General features: G+C 44.9%; 1 protein-coding gene across 2 annotated transcripts in view; it reads right to left on the reverse strand.

Annotated features, from left to right (window-relative positions):
• Positions 1-989: 989 nt before the first annotated feature.
• WIPF2 (WAS/WASL interacting protein family member 2) overlaps positions 990-23,827 on the reverse strand; it is a 38,852-nt gene continuing 16,014 nt past the window's right edge. The window contains exons 2-9 of one of the 2 annotated variants that reach the window (XM_059997887.1): positions 22,108-22,221; positions 16,588-16,719; positions 12,365-12,497; positions 11,535-11,651; positions 10,526-11,182; positions 2,858-3,067; positions 1,398-1,499; positions 990-1,159 (exon numbers count right to left, since the gene is read on the reverse strand). In XM_059997887.1, coding sequence (XP_059853870.1) covers positions 1,119-1,159; positions 1,398-1,499; positions 2,858-3,067; positions 10,526-11,182; positions 11,535-11,651; positions 12,365-12,497; positions 16,588-16,650 — 1,323 coding nt within the window. In that variant the 5' untranslated portion in view covers positions 16,651-16,719; positions 22,108-22,221 and the 3' untranslated portion in view covers positions 990-1,118. The remainder of the gene's footprint in view (positions 1,160-1,397; positions 1,500-2,857; positions 3,068-10,525; positions 11,183-11,534; positions 11,652-12,364; positions 12,498-16,587; positions 16,720-22,107; positions 22,222-23,827) is intronic. The other variant, XM_059997886.1, reaches the window with a different exon arrangement.

Here is a 23,827-nt window from a genome sequence, read left to right on the forward strand (position 1 = left end):
CTCACTCAGATGGGCTATGAACTTCACAACGAGTGGGCCTCAGTTAAAGCCACTCACAGCCCGCAGAGCTGGTCCCTTCCACAAGGTGCTTCACCCTTCCCTTCTTCGTCATCCTGGAGCACCCATCAGGGGCTGAAGTTTCTGAACAGGGATGAAAGGGCCAGTGGCCTTCAGGGCCAAGCAGAGAAGACTGAGGCAGCCTCAAGGTCAAGGTTAAGGCCAAGGCCAAGGTCCTATCTTCCTATCTCTCACTAGAGGTTTTGGGGGTTTCTGAATCCATAATGAATGAATGAAAGGGACTTTTCTCTTGAGGGGATAGGTGGTGAGAGGAGGAAAAACATCCCTCAGCCTCAGCACCTGAAGAAATGGAGCAGGGAGCCCCAGAGGGCTCACATGGCTCCTGGTCCCTGTGACGCAGAGGAACTGACTAGCTCTAAAAGGACCCCCAGTTTACTTCACCCTCTCTTTTTATTAGATGTTTAGTTCAACTGATTAGTATTTAGTGTTTATATCCAACCTATTTCTGGGTATAAGCGTGGGGTGGGGTGAGGGCAAAGCCAAAATACCCCTAAAAATAAAGCAGACCCACTTCCTTGCCCATGCTCTAAACTTGACCTTTAAAACAGATCACTTCTCTGCAAACTCCTTTCCCATTTCACTAAAAATGCCCACCCCCAGAAGTCCTGGCCATGCCAGCCTCCTAAAATGATGAAATATAATATACCCACCAAGCTCCCCCCACAGTGGGTAGGAGAAGGTAGGAGTACCATTCTCCACCCCGCCCCGACAATGAGTTCATTCATCACAACAAGGCACCTTTCCCCAGAGGAAAGCAGGAGACATGGAATCTTTCTCCTCATCTGGCCAGCAGGGCTTGCAAGAGGAGGGATGGATGCAGGGTTTGAGACCCTACTGTCAATATAAAGAGTCCGGTCACCAAGTCCAGAGACGAGATGCATAGATGGAGGTGAGCTGGGTGGACGCTTGGAGTCTCGAGGTTGGTTGCACTGGAGAAACACGTTAGGAGCTGTCATGCAGGTTTCAGGGAGAATGGAAGGGACCATCTGAGAAGAGGAGAGGGTCCATCCTTTTCCTGAGGAACAGGACCAAGCCAGGCTTCACCTGAGAATGGGCGGCAGAGGTGGGGCTCCACGGGCAGCTGAAAAAAATAAATAAAAACCACATACGCAAGGTCACCCACCAGACCCTGAATAACTCAAACATTCCTAAAATGAGAGACAGACAGGCTCTTCAAGCTAACCTTTAAAATCTGGGACAAGGCTTCGTTGTCTAAGAAAATGCAGACAAGGAGAAGCAAATTTTAAGCTAAGAAAAGCACACACCAATTCTACAGCCTATGCAATTATGGAAGACCTTCCATGATTCTCTTCTCTCACCTCGGTTTGTTTTGCTGGGATATATTCTCTGAAAGTGTTTATACTCTTCTGGAGCAGGAAAGTCTTCTACTGGATGGAAAGAATACTTTGACTCAAAATCATCTGCAAAAGGAACAATATTAATTCATATCGCCCTTCCTCGTGCTCCCACACACCTCTCTGCCACTTCTGACTCTCCCCATACTAGTCTCCCAGGCTTCCTGATGTACCATGAGCGCCTGCCTTGCCCACTAAAGCAAGGTTCGTGAGGGCAGCAACAGCATTACTCTCTGCACCTCGTACGCACAGCGTGTTCAAAGGCTCTTTACGTTAAGGAATGAGTCTTTGAACTGGTTCTTTAAATCTTTCCACCCCAAACCAGGCACATATCAGGAAAGGAGCCCAGCTGTTTGCCTGGCAGGAGAAGGAAATATAGTTCTGTCTTTCAGTAACATAGTCATGTTAGAGACTATCACCATGGGAAACCAACTGAACTAAATCCACAAATTGGCAGAAATTAATCTAAAATGGGACTATATGCCACCAGCTAGGGAACGATCTGACCAGAAAATTCCCTTTTGGCCCAGGCTCCCCTCATTGAGCTCTGCAACACAGTCGGGATGGCCATGTCATGGCTCCCACTCCCACTTTCCATGGCCCCTCTACAAGAAGGCTCAAATGTTCTATGGGTGTGGCTTGATCACATTCCAAAGGGCATATCCTCCAAGCAAAAATACTGGTCCACTTAACAGGAACAGACTAGAGCAGGGCCAGAGAAGAGTCAGCCATTAAAGAATCTACAGTGTTCAGGCTACAAGGGACTGTGCAGATCCTTCCAGACTTCCTCAACAGAGGGTCTAACAATACCTGATGGACAATCTTTACTTGGTGCTCCATCCCAGACCTAATGAATTAGAAATCTCTTAGGTGCAGTCTACGATTCATTTATAACCTTGGAAAAGTTAATCCGATACACTCTTGAGCTAGTCAGTCTCCTTGTTTCATAGATAAGGGAAGTGAGGTCCAAAAAAATGAAGCGACTTCTTCAAAGTAACACAACTAGTCAGTGGCTTTGGATTACTAGATAAAAGTTGTGTACACAGTGTTGTTTTGTTTTCAAAGGTCCAGAAAGGAGCTCTTCTTCCTAGGAGGATACGTAATTCCTGTCTCAATAATCCTGAAGAGGATACAGTCTCTGACCTAAAAGCTAACCACAAATAATGAGCCTTGGGGAGCAAGAGATTGGCTTTAGAGTTAGCACAACACCTGCTGATCTTACTTCCATCTATTCCAAAGGAATCGTGCCTAGAATTTGCCTAAGGAAAGGGATGTCCATGGATGGACCCAGAAGTCTGAGGGAAGGTCAGGAGAGGAACTGCAGTGAACAGAGGACACCAAGTGACCACTCCCACTCTGCAGCAGCCACTGGAATTAGTGAAGTCACCACAGGAACTATGAGACTAAAACAGCTAGCTACTCACCCAAGAAAGATCGGACAGTGGTAATAGAATCTCTGTGGCCATTCCTCAGGGGTGGTGGAGGCGGCGGGGGGGGCCCAGCTGGCGTCCTTGAGGGTGGAGGCGGGGGCCTTCCTCGGCTCAGGGGTTCTGACCCATGCAGTCGGTACGGTGGGGGGGGAGGGGGGGCATCCCTGGCACCATTTCGGATCATGGGTGGCGGGGGTGGAGGAGCTGCAATTAAAGTTCAAAGCAGTTAGGTTTGGATGTAGAGACGGCGATGGACGGAGGGATTTGAGAGACATGGGCCAAAAGAGTGCTCGGTGCTTTCCCAAAGAACCAGACCCTGTGAACCACTGGACAGCATGTTAAATATCATATTCACCCTCCCCTCATCCCTATTTCTTTAACAACATCACCATTCTTCTCGATACCAAAGTTCAGAATAAATTTATGACCCTTTTTCATTTCCCAAGACAAGTCAGTCAAGAATTCCACTTATCCTCGATGATTTTTTTCTCTGCTTTCGCATGCCTTCCTCCACAATTCTAAGTCAGGGCTTTCTCATTTTTATCTTGTTCTACTGCAAAAAGCCTCTCAAATGTTTTCCTTGCTTCTAATCTCTTAGCCTTTCAATCCATTCTGCATACCACCAACTCACTAATCTCCCCAAAATACTAGCTCAAACTTTTCCAAGGGCTTTGCATTTCCCATATCATAAAGTTTCAAATCCTTAGCTTCCACACTGCCTGGGTCTCACCCAATCATTTCCCTTTCTTACACAGTAACCCACCACATCAGTCAGCCTGATTGCACCTTCTTTTCTTCCTTGATCCCTACACTGGATTAGGTACCACTCTTCTGTACTGCTCTGTTGACTCTGTCTCTCTCTACCACTACTATGTTTTTTACACGCGCTTCTTCCCGAGGGTACTGTATATTTCTTAAAGTCAGAGCAGCGTCCATTCATCTGAGTTCCCAAGCTCAGCACATGGTAGGTCTTCAATCAATAAGTGCTAAATAAACCAAATTACATATGCTTTACTCTTGTGACTCCCCCACAATACTCAGAAATACCACCCCTCATCCCTTACTATCAAATCCTACTTTTCTTTAAGGTTCAACTCAAGTCCCATCTTCTCAAGGCTTTTCCAAAGCAATCCACTCTAATCTGATTCCCTCCTTTGCTCTCCCACAGCATTTACAGGCTATGTCACTTATTCTAACACTTAGTAGTACAGACTAAAATGAGTGATTTTCAAATTATGTATAATAATTTCATCTGCAGAAGTTATATATTTCCAATGATAGGCTCATTGCTCAAAAAAAATAGGGAACACCTCTTTTGGAATTGCCTCCAAACTCAGATTGCCAGACAGATCCATAAATATTATCATATGATGGTCACTTCTCATTTCTGAGGTTGCACCACCAACAAAAAAATTCATACCTACGTCTGACTCTGATTTTTGGCCATTTTCGAAAATCAAATTCACCCTTAAAAGACAAAATTTGCCACCAAGCATAAGGTAATGTCAAAAGCATGTTGGGGGGAATTCCCTGCTGGCGCAGTGGTTAAGAATCTGCCTGCCAATGCAGGGGACACGGGTTCAAGCCCTGGTCCGGGGAGAGATCCCACATGCCGCAGAGCAACTAAGCCCGGGTGCCACAACTATGAGCCTGCGCTCTAGAGCCCGCGAGCCACAACTATGGAGCCCGCGTGCCTAGAGCCTGTGCTCTGCAACAAGAGAAGCCACTGCAATAAAAAGCCCGTGCACTGCAACGAAGAGTAGCCCTCGCTCGCTGCAACTAGAGAAAGCCCACGCACAGCAACGAAGACCCAATGCAACCAAAAATAAAATAAATAAAAAAATAAGAGCATGTTGGGGGACTTCCCTGGTGGCATAGTGGTTAAGAATCCACCTGCCAATGCAGGGGACACAGGTTCAATCCCTGGTCCAGGAAGATTCCACATGCCGCGGAGCAACTAAGCCCATGTGCCACAACTACTGAGCCTGTGCTCTAGAGCCCGCGAGCCACAACTACTGAGCTCACGCACCACAACTACTGAAGTCCGCACGCCTAGAGCCTGTGCTCCACAACAAGAGAAGCCACTGTGATGAGAAGCCCAAGCACCGCAACGAAGAGTAGCCGCTGCTCGCCGCAACTAAGAGAAATCCTGCGTGCAGCAATGAAGACCCAATGCAGCCAATAAATAAATAAATAAATAAATAAAAAGCATGCTGGACAACACTGGAATAGGTTCGAATGTGTTTAAGTTAGATTATTTCTATGCTTTGCACTAATAGCAGCTACCATTTATTTGATATCCATCATGTTCCAAGCACTGTCCTGGGCACTTTCTATGTATTAAATCTTTAAAAATTCTTGTAGCCACCCCTGCACAAGTATGAGGCATTATCCCCATTTCACAAATGAGGAAACTGGGACTCAAGCTGTTTGTCTAAGGTCACAGATCTAACAGACCCAGCATACATCTGCTCTTCCATAGTAAGAAAACTGCTACACAATGCTTTAGACAACAACCTCAAGTATTAAATATCTCCCGAACAAATGTATAACCCAGTGAGATGGAAATGTGTCTTTTGGAACCTGGGCCATGTTACCAAACAGTACATGGAGACTACTTGGCTTAACAGCCAACACTGTCTTAGTAATAAGAGTGTATATCATTCTTCCTGAATTACTGTTAGAATTTCTATAGAGTAACCATAGTTAAGAATGAAACAGTAATGGGACGATTTTGTTATTGTTTTTGTTTTTTTTAAATATTTATTTGGCTGCACCGGGTCTTTAGTTGCAGCATGAGGGATCTTCATTGTGGCGTGTGGGATCTTATAGTTGTGGCATGCAGACTCTTAGTTGTGCCACGAGGGATCTATTTCCCTGACCAGGGATAGAGTCTGAGCCCCCTGCACTGGGAGCGTGGAGTCCTAACCGCTGGACTACGAGGGCAGACCCTGGGATGATGCTTATAGACAAGAAGTCTGGCACTGTAGGCCCAGTAAATGTTAGTTTTAGCTTCCCATAAAACACACTCAGAATGTCAACTCTCCCTCACTCTCCAAGGTCTGTATAAGTATGGACGGGGCCATTAGAGGCCATAATTAAAGAGAAATCTCCTTAACTCCTCCCAGCAGATCTCTGAACCCTGTTTTCATTCCAAATCTGCCCAAACTGAAGCTCTTTCAGGTCATCCTCAAAATATTTCCCTAAGACTCAGATTTCTCAGGGCCCTGAGAGTCTGCATCTACTGCGAGAGCGGGGTCAGGGAGAGTAAGGTAGATGGTGGGTCAGGCTCAAAAGGACACCAGCTAGACTCTGAGCAGGAGGCAGTGATGAGGGCCAACCTGGATGGGCAAAACGGAGCAGGACCAGGAGCTACCTGCTTGGCTCCCTCAGCACCCTCCCTCAGGGCCGGTCATCCTGACCAGATTCTGCCATCTCTAAGAAGTTTCTGAGCTCTTTGTCACATCCAGTTTCAAGACTTTCAAGTGACAGAGCCAGAACCCAAGGACCCCAAGAAACAAGCAGCGTGCAAAAGAAACCCTGGGGTAGGAAGACTGACTTTTGTAATCCAAGATAAACCCGGATTAAAGAAAGCATGATGTTATTTTTTTTTTAACTGAAGTATAGTTGATTTACAGTGTTGTGCTACTTTCTGCTATATAGCAAAGTGATTCAGTTATACATATTCTTTTTTTTATATTGTTTTCCATTATGGTTTATCATAAGATACTGAATATAGTTCACTGTGCTATACAGTAGGACCTTGTTGTTTATTCATTCTATATATAATCACTTACATCTGCTAAATCTAACCTCCCACTCCATTCTCGATTCTTTTAAAAAGAAAAAAATTCCCTTAAAAAAATAGTGTTTTAGGGACTTCCCTGGTGGTCCAGTGGTTAAGACTCCGTGCTCCCAATGCAGGGGGACTGGGTTTGATCTCTGGTCAAGGAACTAGATCCCTCATGCCGCAACTAAGACCCGGCACAGCCAAAATAAAATAAATAAATAAATATATACATATTTTTTAAAATAGTGTTTTACTCTGCAAAGGAAAAATTCAGAAAACAAATGCTATGGACAATAAGGGACTTTTTGGTCTCTGAGCACCCCGGGGAGGGTAAAAGACTACATACTCATTCAAATGTAAATAATTCATAAAGAAACAAAAGTAAATTATCCCATGTTATCACACCATATGATTTATTAACAGAGATAAGTCCATGAAAACTGCCTAGACGTCCTTTGCATAAAACCACTAAATTCGTCAGCACACCACAGTTTATAAAGCACTTTTACACACCCTTTTATTTATAACCATCTCTGAAAAGTACTGTGAACACCATTTTACAGATGAGGAAACAAACTCAGAGAATCAGAGTGATCTGCCCAATGTCATAAAACAAGTGGAGCCAATACTCGAAAGATCTCTGACTAAAATATCTCAATTTTTTTTCAGAGTGTCACTCTTGAGAACTGCTGCTCTGGTTACTGATACAGAAAGCAGGCTGAGGCCTATGTCAGGCCTCGAAGTTGGTGATGGCCAGTAGACAGAAGAACAAGGCTCATAACTTCACATTTTTCTAAAGAAATCACAAAAAAAGAACTGAGAAGTGGGAAGCAAGAAGTCTGCAGACATTTAAAACAACTCAGTTCAACCCACAGAAATTACATTTTTCTCTGCTTCTATTCCTGGTTGGCTTCCGAAAGATATGGGCTCTGCTCAGATAAAGGGTCATTTTAAAAAATCCCTAAGTTAAAAAAAAATTTTCTTTTTAACCTAAACTTTGTAGAGTCAAAGGTCACGTAAGGACTATATCCTTATGGCTGAAGCCAGGGAGATACAGGGTCGGCCATGTACCAGGCTCCTGTGTGACCACCTGATGCTACTGCCAGCTCCTAGAATACAGGTCTCTGTACCTAATCAAGCAGCAGTACCAGTTAATGGGCCTTTAATACATACTTCCTGATGACACACCTGCTTAATCGATGATCTCATCTATACCTGCAGGGACTGTTTAAAATCAAAGTTCAAAAGCCATTTGTGGAGGCTGCGGCTCAAAGCCCAATGAAACAAGAGAATACAGGAGCCAAAATTCCTAGGTCTGAGAAGGCCCCAGCATGGTCTCGTTCACTCTCTACTTTTCAGTCAGGCTATTTTGTAAGATGACACAACCTCTCCCACCTTTTTGAAGGTTCCTTATTCCCCTCCTTACCCAGTTCAGGACCATGGTCCCTTGTTACAAGCACTCCCTTACACACACCCTTAACTCCCTTGCCCTGCTCTCCATTACAGTCGCACATGCCTAAAAACCGCCAACCTGGTTAAATACAACTCTGCTCCAACTCAGTACCTGCAGAGGCACAGCTGAACACACACCGCGCTGATGAATCTCACTTGAAATGTGTGGCCCCTAAGCTCGAGCGGGCCTTCTGTGATGCTGGTCATCCTAGCACACTTCTCTCCTCCACTCATTCTCCTGCATGCCCAGATGGCCATTTTGTGCCCTCTTTCCTCTCTCCTCAAATCTCCCTCTATTTCCTTACCCTCATTCACAGCATATGTTCTTGCTTTCAATTTCACCCAGAATATAGAAGCAAAAAAAAAAAAAGGGCTTCCCTGGTGGCACAGTTGTTAAGAATCTGCCTGCCAATGCAGGGGACAGGAGTTCAAGCCCTGGTCTGGGAAGATCCCACATGCTGCGAAGCAACTAAGCCCATGCGCCACAACTACTGAGCCTGCGCTCTAGAGCCCGCGAGCCACAACTACTGAGCCTGTGTGCCACAACTACTGAAGCCCATGTGCCTAGAGCCCGTGCTCCGCAACAAGAGAAGCCACTGCAATGAGAAGCCCGCGCACCACAAGGAACAGTAGACCCCGCTCCATGCAACTAGAGAAAAGCCCGCGCGCAGCAATGAAGACCCAACGCAGCCATAAATAAATAAATGAATATTTATTTAAAAAAAGCTTTAGAAGAAACTTTCCACATGCTCCTACCACTACACCCACCTACCTACTTGCTTCTTTGCCTATATGCTCTGCCTTCCCTCCTGTTACCACAAAGAACTGTGTTCTTATCTAAGGCCAGCCCTTGACCTGTGGATCAGGTTCCATTCCTTCTTGCCTCCCCGAGGACACTATCCAGGCAATTTCCTCCTCTCTACTGGATCATTCCATCAGCGCACAAACAGATGCTGATATCTCCCGTCTTGGGTGGGGTGGGGCGGGGGGAACCAACCCTCAATCTCTCATCCTCCTCCAGCAACCATTCCACATACCTGTACCCCCCACTCCCCTTTACAGCAAACTCCCTAGAGTTTCTCTATTGCTATCTTCATCAAGTCCTCTCCTATTCCGGCATGCTTGAACCCACCCCGATTAGACTTTCACCCTCACGCTCCCTCCAGCACTCCACTGAAACTACTTAGAAGGGTAGTTTGGGGGTCCCCAAAATGACTCCCATGTTGCTGAGACCAATGTCATTCTCAGTCTTCAACTTACCTGACCCACCTGCAGCACAGGCCACAGCTGCTCACTCACTCTACCCTGGACTTTCTCCATTACTCTCTTGGCATTCCTCCTTTCTTCCTCACTAGAGGCTCTTTCTCAGTTTTCTCTGCTTAGTACTCTTATCACTCTCACCTGTCAATGTAGGAAGGCCTCAGGCCTCGGACCTCCCCTCTTCTCTATACTCACGCCCCAGGTGATCTCACCCCAACATGTGGTTCTCAATATCCTTCAAATTTCTCTCTCTAGCCCAGACCACTCCCCTGAACTTCAGAGTCTGAGAGTCAATCGACAATTGGTTATTTCCTCTTGGATGTCTAACAGGCACCTCAAACTTGACATCCAAAACTGAACACCCACCTTCCCCCAAACCTGCTGTGATCCTATCCATCTACTCAGATTATTGCACTAGCCCCCTAAGTGGTCTCCTTTGGCCCCTTTGTCCTCCTGCGGTGGGTTCTCAACAACAGAGCCAGTTGCCTTTTCAAAAGGTAAATCAAAGCTACTTCTGTGTTCCAAGCCCCCGTGCCGCGCCAGTGGCTCCCCATCTCACACAGAGTAAAACCCAAAGTTTTCACAGAGTCCTCCAGTGTCCTCCCGTGGCATCTGGCTTTCTGACCTCCACATCCTGCCGCTCTTCCCCTCACACATCCTGGTCTTGCCACAATGGTCTCCTTGCTGTCCCCAGTCTCAGGGTCTTTGCATTTGCTGCCCTCAATGCCTGCGTAGCGTACTCCCTCACTTCCTTCAGGTATTTGCCACACTGTCACTTTATCAGTAAGGCCTTCCCTGACCCCAACTCTACCCTCACCCCTGTAATTTAAAATATTACCTCATCCCCACTCCAGTATATCCCATGCCCTTTCTCTGCTTTGTATTTTTCTAAAGCATCTATATACTATGTATTTATATATATATATATATATTTTTTCTAATTAATTTGTTAACTGTCCAGGAGAACAGGATTTTTTGTCTTTTTTATTTACTGCTGTTTTCCTAACAACAGAGTCTGACACGTAAAGAGGCACTCAATAAACTTGTTGAATGAGTGTTCACTTCGATCACTGAAGGAGAGCTTTGGGGAAAAGGGTGAAGAGGAAGGATAAACTCAATCTCAGTATGGTAGGAAAAATCAGGTGCTTCCAGGCACTTACCTGCTCCCCGACTGGGAGGGTCTCGGGCTGGGGGAGGTGGCCTATTACTCTGTAAAGAAGGGGAGGCTGAGGTGGGTGGAGGAGGCGCTAGGCCTCTGACAGGCCCTGGTGTCTTCCTATGCAAAGAATTGTGTCTCTGTGGCAGCTCAGGGGCTGACTCGTTAGTGGGACTGGAGGGTCCATTGGGGACCCCGGGAGGCTGGCGGTAAGGCGGAGGCGGAGGAGCTGGAGACTGGCCACCTGGTCCTGTTCTGACATTCACAGGGGAAGGAGGTGGCTTGACTGGGGGTGGAGCGGGAGGTCCCTCTCGACCAAGGTGAAGCCGCTGTCCAGGTGTGGGTGGCAGGGGCTTCTCTCTGTTGTAGGCTGCGGCTTTGCTGCTGTGCACAGGCAGAGGCGTAGGGGGGGCGTTGGCACGCCGCCCCGGGGGAGGCGGAGGAGGGGCGGAGGAGCTGTGCTTCATGCCCGTATTGCTGGTGGTATTAGGCCGAGAGAGGTCCGGTAACGAGGGTCTCTGCATCCGGGGCAGTTCTGGGAGTGAGGCTCGGTTGCTGTCTGTATCATCCTGAGGGCGCCCGCTGGCTGTAGACCCCGGAGGCCTTGGGGCAGCAGCTCGAGAACTGGGGACTTGTAGGGCTGGCTTGCCAGCTAGGTTCTCTACAAATACACCAGACAGCACTGGGTCAACAGAGCTGGACCTACGTTGCTGGGTATCTCCACGGCACCCCGCCTCCTTAGTGCAACCTGCATGGCAGCAGGGCAAATACCTGTATGATTCTGGGTTTTAACCTGGTTTCAGGCTCAGGGCCCATTAACAAACACTACTGATGCAAGCTGAACGCATTCTTATTTACCCGCAGCTTTTGCTTTATTCTACTTTATAACCCCTGCCCTGCCCCCACTCCTTCTTCCCATCTCTACCACACTCCTCAACCCCAGAGGGCCCACCTGGGACCAGTCAGAAACGAACGTGCTTGGAAAACATCCTAAGAAAGTACTTATCACATACCTGAACCGTCCTTGGCTCCCACAGGGCGGAGCTTGGGCACTCCTCCTTGGAAGAGACCTCCCTTGGGCTGCAGGGCAGCTGCTCCAGAGCCATAACCACCACTGCTTCCTTTGGGTTCTGGAAAGCACACCATTAGGATTTTCATTTCATATGCTCTGAGGCTGGTGACCAAGTCAATCCTGAGGAGAAACCCCTCCTCTACCTGGGCTTTAATTTGCAAACAAACCGATATTGCTTTTGCCTTTCCACTGAAATAGAAAGCTGGGCTTCTCTGCTCCACAGCTTCATGTAGGTGTGGGGATGAAACTCTGTGCTGTGATGAAAGAGAGAAAACAAAAGGAACGAGGAGCCAATCTTCCTTTATTTAGGGCAGAGTGGTAACCAGGATGAGGACCTGTTCAACAGAGTTCTCTAGGCTTTCCTCTCCAAGTCCCAGATGGTGAGGGGGCTTAATGGCTCAGGGACCCAGGTGTGAGAAAACCCCCAGAGGCCTTTCAGAATGAACACTTGTAGCAATTATAAAATCATCGTTGGCTTCAGCTTACAGGTTTTTAGGACTGTGGTGGTCTTCTCAGAGAAAAGCCAAGGATATGCCCTAACAAGCTCTAGTTATAGTAGGAGATGGGAGGCTTAAGACCCCGAGAATGCTTCTCAAAGGTCAAAAAGCAATTTCTAAGGTATTCAAATGAACAGATGAGAAGACAGCCAAAGAACATGCCAAGACAAAACTCTCCCACTCACGACCCAACAATAAAAATGACAGCCAAGCCTCGTCCCCGAGTCAATCCTGGGATCCCGGTGGTTCATTAGGAGATGAAGCTTAGACTCACTCTCGAGGAGGGGAGCGCTCCGATCATTAACGTTGGTCACCTTCTTCAGCCTGGTCCCTTTGCAGATGTCCTGTAAGAGAGCACCTCGACCCCGCTGCTCATCTCTACTCAGCTTGGGCAGCTCAGTGTTGGCCTGAAGGAAGAGGGAAACATAAGTTCACCCTCAATATCCCCTTCATCACAAGCTCGGGATAAATGCCTTAAGCCAAACTGGATTCCACGAGATGCCTGTCTAACCTAATAAGATACATGTGCCAAACGACAGTATCAATGTCCATTATCCTCCTCCTTAGAACTTTCTCTCATGCTGTACCTTCTGTGAAGGATATAGGTCTTCCTCCTGTTCAGAAGCTTCTGACAGGAGGCCTGCACCAATACTTACTGAGCACCTATGTGCTAGGCTTGTGTGCCGGACACTTTATTTGTATCATCACCACCAAGGCAAACGTTTATTGAGCCCCCACTATATCCCAGGCATTGTGCTAATAATAAGCACATTACTTTCATTATCTTGTTTAAATCCTGAAATATTCCTATGACCAACAACAACAGGAGCATAGGGACAGACAGCTAGATAAATGGAACAAAACAGGAAGTCCATAAAGCAGGCCCAGGTCTATATAGAAATAATAAAAGTATATTTCTTCAGTGCAGAAAGGATAGATTATTAAATACAAGGTGTTAATAACAAGTGGTTAATTTTTTTGGCCATGCCAGGCGGCATGTAGGATCTTAGTTCCCCAACCAGGGATCGCACACACACCCCCTGCAGCGGAAGCGTGGAGTCTTAACCACTGGACCACCAGGGAAGTCCGACAAGTGGTTAATTTTTAGAAAAAAATAATAAAGTTAAATACCTACCTTAGCACTTTACTCTCAAATAAATTCTAGCTGAATTATAAAATTTAAGTGTAAAAAAATAAAACCACGGAAGTACTATATGCAAAAATATAGGTAATGGGAAGGACTTTCTAATCAAGACAATCAAAATACAGGAAAAGATCGACAGATTTGCTTATTTCAAATTATTTACTTAGGAATATAAGTAAATAAGCAGATGACACACTGGAAGAAAAATTGTCAGTGACAAATGTTAACATATGATAGAAATAAAGGTAGTGGCCCAAATCTATAGAGCATTAACATATAAAGATGACTTAGAAATCAGTAGGATAATAAGCAAAAGATATGAACAACACTGCATAAAAGAAGTCAAAAGAGCCAACAAATATGGAAAAAAAACAACTATAATAAAAAAAATGTAGTGTAAAACTATCATTATCTACCTATGATACTGGTAAAGGTTAAAATTACAAAGAGACTGCTAGCTTTGTGAAGGCAGGGACCACTGCCTGTACAGCGCCTGGCACACTGAAGATGTTCAAAACAATGTATAGAATAAAAAGCTGCCCCATGGTGATCTTAAGGATCCAGGAAAACAGGTACTCTTTTCTACTACCTGTGGTAGGATAGATTGGTATGATTTTTCTAGAAAGTAATTTATGTATCAAACACCTCGTAAAAGCCTAGCACAAGAATTCTACTTCCAGAAATTAACTTTAAGAAAATAATTGGAGACATGCATAAAGACGATAATAATAGCAAAAAACAGTTTATAATAGCATAAAGCGGAAGTAATCTAAAAGTTCAACCGAAAAGAACAACAATGGTATAATCATACAGTGGGATGCCAGTTAAGCTCTTAAAGGATGTAGAAGTAAGCATCTTTTCATGGAAATAAATATCTGACACAACCAAGCAAAAAATATTATAGAACAATACATATACATGATTCCAGTTTTCTACAGGAGTCATAATAGGACCTATCTCATAGGGTAGTTTTGAGAATTAAATGATAACACTTTTTAAGCGCTTAGCACAGTGCCTGGTGTATAGTAAGAGTTCAATAAGTAGCAGCTAGCTTATATTGTGAAGAATAAAAAGGTACACACATACAGAAAATTTCTAGAAGGATATACACTGATACTAGCAAAAGCTAATCTGGGGTAATAATTATTTATGTTTATCTGTATTTTCTAGTTTTCCTACAATAAACATACAAAATGTTAACAAAGGTTAATTATAGATTAACATTTTCTATGTTTATTGGTGTTCTCTAGTTTTTTCTGGATTTTTAGTAAAGAATTTTTTAATGATATCACTAAACATTTAATGACATGACAAGCCATTCATGATGTATTAATGAGGAAGAAGAGCCAATCAGAAATCAGTATGTATATAAAGCACAGCCTTTTTTTAAAAAAAAGGTAGACGGGCTTCCCTGGTGGCGCAGTGGTCAGGAACCCGCCTGCCAATGCAGGGGTCACGGGTTCGAGTCCTGGTCTGGGAAGATCCCACATGCTGCAGAGCAACTAAGCCCGTGCACCACACTACTGAGACTGCATTCTAGAGCCCGCGAACCACAACTACTAAGCCCACGCGCCACAGTTACTGAAGCCCACGTGCCTAGAGCCCATGCTCCACAACAAGAGAAGCCACCAAAATGAGAAGCCTGCGCACCGCAACGAAGAGTAGCCCCCGCTCACTGCAACTAGAGAAAGCCCGTGTGCAGCGACAAAGACCCAATGCAGCCATAAATAAATAAATAAATAAATAATTTTTTAAAAGGTAGACAGATACAAAAGGAAGAAGGAGGGAGGGGAAGGCTAGACACAAAACTGTTATGAATGGTTGGATTATGGGTAACTGCTCCTTTTTGCTTAACCACAGTTCATAAATTTCTTGAACATATTACTTTTGTAAAGAGAAAAATATTACTAAGCATGTCCAAAATTGAGCTCATATCCTCCTCCACAAACCTGTTTCTCTTGTAAATAGCACCAGCATTCAATCAATCCCCCAGGGCTTCCCTGGTGGCACAGTGGTTGAGAGTCCGCCTGCCGATGCAGGGGATACGGGTTTGTGCCCCGGTCCGGGAAGATCCACATGCCGCGGAGGGGCTGGGCCCGTGAGCCACGGCCACTGAGCCTGCGCGTCCGGAGCCTGTGCTCCGCAACGGGAGAGGCCACGACAGTGAGAGGCCCGCGTACCACAAAAAATAAATAAATAAATAAATAAATAAAAATTAAAAAATCAATCCCCCAACTAGAGTCATTCAAATCTCCTTCCTCTTCTTCACTCTTCCATCTGTCATCAGACTCTTAAGATTTTACTTTGTCATTGTCTCTTGTCTCCACTCTCCATCCTCACTGCTTTAGTCCAGACTCTCATTTTCAATTGCCACAGGCTTCTGTCTCCAGTCTCAACCTCCCTGTCTGTAGTCTCAACTCCCAACCTACCGTCCACACTGTGAAGAGTAACTTTCCTAATATAAACCCAAGCAGGTTCCTCCTGCTGCTGAAGAGACTTCAGCATCTCCCCATCATGACCAAGAGAAAACTCCAAACCCCCCACCTACACCTCCAGCCTCAGCTCCCACCACACCCCAAAAATTACAGGAAAAAAACCAGAAGTTGGCAGACCTGAACTGTTGTCCTAGTTCTGAAACAAATTAGCTAGGTTAAGTCACCTTTCCTCTTTCAGGGCACAATTTCTCATCTGTTAAACACCCAACACACCCAACACACACCCAACACACACACACACACACACACACACACACACGAGATGAAGCACCCAGGTTCCTTCCTTCTTTCTCATGTGACTCCAGGTATCACAACTCAGATATAGTAAAAGTGGCTGTGTCCTTGGTTCAGAAGCCACATTGCTTTTTTTTCTTCCCATTACTGAACCTTTAGTCTTCTTCCTAATTCCATTAACTCCTTTCTTTCTTGATATGGGGCATGGGGGCATTTAGACCTGATGGACTTGATTTTAAAGTGAACTGATTTGGAGTAGAAGAGAAGGAAATGAAATGGCAGCAAGAAACAACAACTAGGAATTGCCATCCCTTTTCTCAAAGATGCAGAAAAACGACACATTGACCTTTATACTACAGTAGTTTTAGGGAAGACACACTAGTTCCTACTCTGATGCCACCTGCCCAAATCTCCATTTAGACTGAACCAGGATAAAAAAACCAAGACAAGCCATTATGGTCCTAAGAGGACTTCTCAGGAATCAGAACGAATTAGGAAGACAGACTTTACTTATTTATTCTCCATCTTCCTACACCCCATGTCTTTGAGTACACTATGTCTCATACCAGGAAGCCCTAAGTATCCATTCAGGTCTTGAGATAGCCAGGTGGATGGACTACCTACCTGATTAGAAGTGGGAGGTGGAGGAGGACCAGGGGGTGGTGGAGGGGGAGGAGGAATTGGCATCCTTGCCCTGTTTGCAGTTGGCACTGCTCTCTTTCCTTTTTAATCTGCAGCTTTAGGTCACTCATATACCTGCAAGTGAAACAGAAATAAATTCATGAGAACAACTTTGCCATGAGACACACTGAGTACCAGGAGAACCAGAGGACTGAGCATGACACCAGAGAGAAACTAGGCACTCATCTCCTAGTCGCACTGTGATCTAGTCCAGGGCTCGGTAAATCTTTTCTGTAAAAGGCCAGATAAAAAAAATACTTTAGGCTTTGTAAACCACATATGGTCTCTGTCGCACATTATCCTTCTGTTTTATTTTGACAACCTTTTAAGTTAATAAACTTTATTTCTTAGAGCAGTTTTAGGTTCACAGCAAAACTGAGCAGAAAGTACAGAGTTCCCCTAAAACCCCTGTCCCCCACCACACACACAGAGTCCCCCACTATCTATACCCTGCAGTGATACATTTGTCACAATTGATGAACCTACACTGACACCTCGTTATCACCCGAAATCCATAGTTTACATTAAGGTTCACTCTTGGTGTTGTACGTTCCATGGGTTTGGACAAATGTATAATAACAACTCTCCACCAATGTCGTATCATATAGAATCGTTTCACTGTCCTAAAAATCTCTTATGCTGTATCTGTTCATCCCTCCCTGCCCCCCACCCCTGAACCCCTGGCAACCACTGAGTTTTTTTTTTTGGGGGGGGGGTACACGGGCCTCTCACTATTCTGGCCTCTCCCGTTGCGGAGCACAGGCTCCAGACGTGCAGGCTCAGAGGCCATGGCTCACGGACCCAGCCGCTCGGTGGCATGTGGGATCTTCCCAGACCGGTGCACGAACCCGTGTCCCCTGCATCGGCAGGCAGACTCTCAACCACTGTGCCACCAGGGAAGCCCAACCACTGAGCTTTTTAATGTCTTCATAGTTTTGCCTTTTCCAGAATGCTGTGTAGTTGGAATCATACAGTACCCCTTTCTGATGGGCTTCTTTCACTTGGTAATATGCATTTAAGTTTCCTCCATGTCTTTTCATGGCTTGATAGCTCATTTCTTTTTAGCACTGAATAACATTCCACTGTCTGGATGTACCACAGTTTGTTTATCCATTCACCTCCTGAAGGACATCTGGGATGCTTCCAAGTTTTAGCAATTATGAATAACGCTGATATAAACATCCTTGTGCAGGTTTTTGTGAGGACATAAGTTTTTGACTCATTTGGGTAAAACATCAAGGAGCATGACTGATGGATCATATGGTAAGAGTATGTTCTGTGATAAACTGCCAAACTACCTTCCGCAATGGCTGTACCAATTCACATTCTCACCAGCAATGAATGAGAGTTCCTATTGCTCCACATCCTCGCCAGCCTTCTGGATTTCGGTCATTCCAATAGGTGTGTAGCAGTATCCCGCTGTTTTAATTTGCAATTCCTAAATGACATATGATGTTGGAATATTTTCATATGCTGACTTGCCATCTATATATCTTCTTTTTTTGAAATTAATTAATTTATTTATTTTGGCTGCACTGAGGCACACAGGCTTAGTTGCGGCATGTGGGATCTTAATTCCCCAAACAGGGATCGAACCCAGGCCCTCTGCATTGGGAGCGCAGAGTCTTAACCACTGGACCACCAGGGATGTCCCTATGTATCTTCTTTGGCGAGGTGCGTGTTCAGGTCTTTTGCCCACTTTTTAATCGGGTTGTTTGTTTTCTCATTGTTGAGTTTTAAGAGTTCTTTGTACATTTTAGATAACAGTCCTTTATCAGATGTATCTTTTGCAAATATTTTCTCTTACTCTGTGGCTTGTGTTCTCATTCTCTTGAATTTTACATTTAAAAAATGTAAAAACCGCGGGGCTTCCCTGGTGGTACAGTGGTTGAGAGTCCGCCTGCCGATGCAGGGGACACTGGTTCGTGCCCCGGTCCAGGAAGATCCCACATACCGCGGAGCGGCTGGGTCCGTGAGCCATGGCCGCTGAGCCTGCGCGTCCGGAGCCTGTGCTCCACAACGGGAGAGGCCACAACAGTGAGAGGCCCGCATACTGCAAAAAAAAAAAAAAGTAAAAACTGGGACTTCCCTGGTGGCGCAGTGGTTAAGAATTCGCCCTGCCAATGCAGGGGACACGGGTTCGATCCCTGGTCCAGGAAGATCCCACATGCCACGGAGCAACAAAGCCCGTGCACCACAACTACTGAGCCTGTGCTCTAGAGCCCACGAGCCACAACTACTGAGCCCATGCGCCACAACTACTGAAGCCCGTGCACCACAACTACAGAAGCCAGTGTGCCTACAGCCCAAACTCCACAACAAAGCCACCGCAATGAGAAGCCTGCACACCGCAACAAAGAGCAACTCCTGCTCACCACGACTAGAGTAAGCCCATGTGCAGTAACGAAGACCCAATGCAGCCAACAATAAATAAATAAAATAAAAATAAACAAATAAACTTATTAAGGAAAGTTGTAAAAACCATTCTTAGTCATTGGGCCATACAAAACAGACCATGGACCAGATCTGACTCATGAGCCACAATTTACTGACGCCTGGTATAGTCACATCACTGGAATCTGGTAAGAGCGTAAATACCACATGAGAATTTATCCAGTTATCAGTGGCTTAATATTTAACACTCAAAAAGTATACAGTTGTCTCCTTATTACAGTCTGTAAGTGATCCTCATTTCACAAATGAGACTAAAGCCAGGGAACTTTAGTCTTCATAAGACATTGAAGTAGGGGGCAAAGATAAAACTAAAACTCAAGAACAAAAAGTCACCCAAGGAAATCCTACTTCTTGAACCCTCAAAAGTCAAAGCCAAATAATTGCAGAGGTTTGGTTCTAAACTCTTTACATGGGTGATCAAAATCTCTCTGTGAATAAACAAGTAACCACTTAAACACTTCTCTCAATGCCCTGAGAATGATAAAAGGGCAAATATTCCAAAGGTTCTATAAAACCAAGAACCTTTGTAGGTAGTAAATTTGATCAAAAACATGACCGTTAACATCTTCAAAATCCCAACTCCTTACAGTGGAATGCCACTCTAGGCTGGCTGCCCAACAGAGCTTTTTGCTCCAATCACAAAGAACTGGACAGTACTTTGGCTAAGTGATTCCCACAGGGAATGATGTCTGAACTCACTTCAAGGAACGAGCAGCTGACTCCCCTCTAAGGGAAATACCTTCTCATTTCTGGTTTCAAAATTAAGTCTAGTCTTTCTTTGCCAGGAATCTAACATACTAGGCTTGAAAAATTGATCAAAATAGTAAATCCTCATAAGCAGAACATCTATCTCGGGGCGTGGGGGTGAAGTGAAAGAAACACGTGGAGAAGAAGAGAAAACCTTTCTTCTATTAAATTTTCTGGGTTCACTATGACCATTCCACTTCAAGTCTCCATAGCAGTCATAAAGCTAGCAGCCCAAGAATAAGGAAAATAGTAGTTTATTCAGAAACAAACATTTTCAACTAATTCCAGTCACCTCAGTTCCCACCTTTTCTGGGTTTCCAGTTCTACCTACTTTGGCCATGGCCACAGTTGAAATGGTCTCCTAGAATGACCCGGAAAAGAGATTCAGACAAGTCCCTAGTTCTTTCCAGATCCACAGCTGATCCAATCTACATGCTACGGAGTAAGAAATGACCTAAAGGGACAAACTTAAGTCTGACAGTTAGAGTCATTTATTAGGCAAAGCAGTAGTTCTCTAGCAAGGCAAATCTTTTTTTTTTTTTTTTTTTTTTGGCAAATCTTTTTTTAAAGTCACCCACTGCAGAAAGCCACTAATACATTATGCAGTTAAAGATGCCTTCTTAAAATAGGCTCAGGGGCTTCCCTAGTGGCGCAGTGGTTGAGAGTCCGCCTGCCGATGCAGGGGACACGGGTTTGTGCCCCGGTCCGGGAGGATCCCACATGCCGCGGAGCAGCTGGACCCGTGAGCCACGGCTGCTGGGCCTGCGCGTCCGGAGCCTGTGCTCCGCAACGGGAGAGGCCACAGTGGTGAGAGGCCCGCGTACCACAAAGAAAAAAAAAAAATCACTTTTGGGAGTTCCCTGGTGTCCTAGTGATTAGGATATTCTGGGCTTTCACTGCTGTGGCCGGGTTCAATCCCTGATCAGGGAACTGAGATCCTGCAAGCCATGCAGCATGGCCAAAAAAAAAAAACAATCACTACCAGCACCATGGTTGACTACCAGCAGTGGCTTTCAACTTTTCTTCTGTCTCCACAAAGACTGCAGGCATGACACCCTCCTACCAGGGACACTGAGCGAACAATGATACACTACAGTAGAGTATTATCACTCCCATTTTACAGGTGAGGACTCTGAAGCTCGAGGAGTGGGGTTACATGTATGCACACTAGGGAGAGAGGCAGACTGACTGAGCTAAGCGCGACCCCCCAGATCACTCAGGAGTAAACTGCAGAGTTAGGACTCAAACTCAGGTCTCCTGATCCCTTTCTATTTCACCAATCACCATGAAAAAAATCTCCACCGCAAGTTGGTTGAATTTAGCAATTTTCTACTATTTTTCCTAAATGAAAACTTAACCCACTCCAAATTCCTATCTTAGGGATGGAATACAAACAGATCTCTATATTTTCCAAGAGCAAACCAATTTATATAAATTTTTTTTTTTTTTTTTTTTTGCGGTACGCGGGGCTCTCACTGTTGTGGCCTCTCCCATTGCAGAGCACAGGCTCCAGACACGCAGGCCCAGTGGCCATGGCTCATGGGCCCAGCCGCTCCGTGGCATGTGGGATCTTCCCGGACCGGGGCACGAACCCGCGTCCCCTGCATCGGCAGGCGGACTCTCAACCACTGCGCCACCAGGGAAGCCCAATTTATATAAATTTAAATTAACACAACTTTCCTTGCCCTGACGATTCCCTAAAGAAGCTTTATTCAAACCAATTCAGGATCGACACTACAAGCACTAACCCAATGCAGAGGGTCTGCTTTGAGAACTGCTTTCAGTTAAGAACAAATGAAGTGGGCTTCCTTGGTGGCACAGTAGTTAAGAATCCACCTGCCAATGCAGCGGACACGGGTTCAAGCCCTGGTCTGGGAAGATCCCACATGCCGCAGAGCAACTAAGCCCGTGCGCCACAACTACTAAGCCTGCGCTCTAGAGCCCGCGAGCCACAACTACTGAGCCCATGTGCCACAACTACTGAAGCCCACGCACCTAGAGCCCATACTCTGCAACAAGAGAAGCTACCACAACGAGAAGCCCGCGCACTGCAATGAAGAGTAGCCTCTGATCGCCGCAACTAGAAGCCCATGCACAGCAACGAAGACCCAACACAGCCAAAAATAAAATAAATTTATTTTTTAAAAAAAGAATCTAACATTCCTGAAGTTAAACCTGAGATTAAACTAAAAAAAGGAAAAAAGAGGGTTCATCACGGAATTAAGTCTTTCCTTTCTGATCTATTAAATTAGAACTACAAACCTCACCATCTGTGTTCTTCAGAGTCCCTGATTTTCAGAAAAATTCTCATTCCCTTCTTAAGCCTTTCCACTTAAAAACCATGATAGCTTTTCACATCCTCAGGAGTCAGTTTCTCTGAAATAAAGATCAGAGAGCATTATTTCAAGTCTTCTTAATATCAAATTTATCACAGAATTCAGAGGTAGGTCTCCATAAAACTCAAGCAATGCACTTTTAAAAAGTGCTTTCTTGGGCTTCCCTGGTGGCGCAGTGGTTGGGAGTCCGCCTGCCGATGCAGGGGACACGGGTTCGTGCCGCGGTCTGGGAGGATCCCACATGCCGCGGAGCGGCCGGAGCCTGTGCTCCGCAGCGGGAGAGGCCACAACAGTGAGAGGCTCGCGTACCGCAAAAAAAAAAAAAAAAAAAAGTGCTTTCTTCTGTTCCTCAGAAGACAAAACCTACTTTTCTATTCAATTTCCAAATATTTGTACACTTTAGGAGCAGGGAACCTCCTGAGGACAAAGACAGAAACTACTTCCTTTTACATTTGATAAATGAAGAATCCAATTTAGCTGTTGCTTTTTATCATATATTTTAAAAGATCTAAGAGGTATTCCAGTTACCACTACAATCTGAGGGCTTTACCCAAATGGTATTCTGCTGTTATAAAACTCAGGTTTCAATACCAAGTTATTTTACAAAGAAAAAAATTTTTATTTTAAATCTAAATCTTAACGACATCCACTTTCATGCTGAGTGACCTCAGGTAACAGCACTCTCCTTTGATCTCAGCTTTGATTACAGAGTAAATTACAGTTTTTGTACCAAAGTACCCAACAAAATCCCACAGGGGAAAAAAAAACAAAAAAAACACCTGACCTTGAACATTTTTAAGTAGGCTGTCTCCCTCAGCAAAGTCTCAAGGGCCTTAGTTCTACCTTACAAGACTCAGTCATATGGATAGGAATTTGGGATGTCAACAAGAAAATTATCTCTCCTTTGTTAAATACATGTTCAATTCTTTAATATCCTATTAAACTGCTTTGTAATATAAAGGAACAGAGAGACAGCTAAAAGAGACATTTCAAGATTCTCACTGAAAGACCATTTAGCTCTGTCTACTCTGTCTCCAGATAATCTAAAGAGAAGACAGTTGTGTCTTCAAGAGGAAAAGGTTCCAAATGTTCCCCCAATGCAATTCTTCTGATCCCATAGTTCAAAACAAACAAACAAAACAAAACACCTCTCTAACAGTATGAGAGATGGAACATAAATATTCAGCAGAAAGAGAAAAATCAGTTGCTCTAGGACAAAGAAAAGTCACATAACAGACAATGGGGTTTTTGTTTGGTGTATTTTCATACCAGGTGGATAGAGGTGGCAAGATTTTCCAAGCAAGGACGTTAAAAACTCACTGATGGGACTTCCCTGGTGGTCCAGTGGGTAAGACTCTAAGCTCCCAATCCAAGGGGCCTGGGTTCAATCCCTGGTCGGGGAACTAGATCCCATATGCATGCCGCAACTAGGAGTCCGCATGCCGCAACTCAGAAGTCCGAATGCCACAACTAAAGAAGTCCACATGCCGCAACGAAGGTCCCATGTGCTGCAGCTAAGACCCGGCGCAGCCAAAATAAATATAAATAAGTAAATAAATATTTTTTTAAAAAAAGGTTTTACAGATATTAAAAAAAAAAAGAACCATTGATGAATCAGCTGTCAAGACCATTCAATAAAATAACCA

Source organism: Delphinus delphis, chromosome 19, assembly GCF_949987515.2.
Source record: "Delphinus delphis chromosome 19, mDelDel1.2, whole genome shotgun sequence".
Lineage (NCBI taxonomy): Eukaryota > Metazoa > Chordata > Mammalia > Artiodactyla > Delphinidae > Delphinus > Delphinus delphis.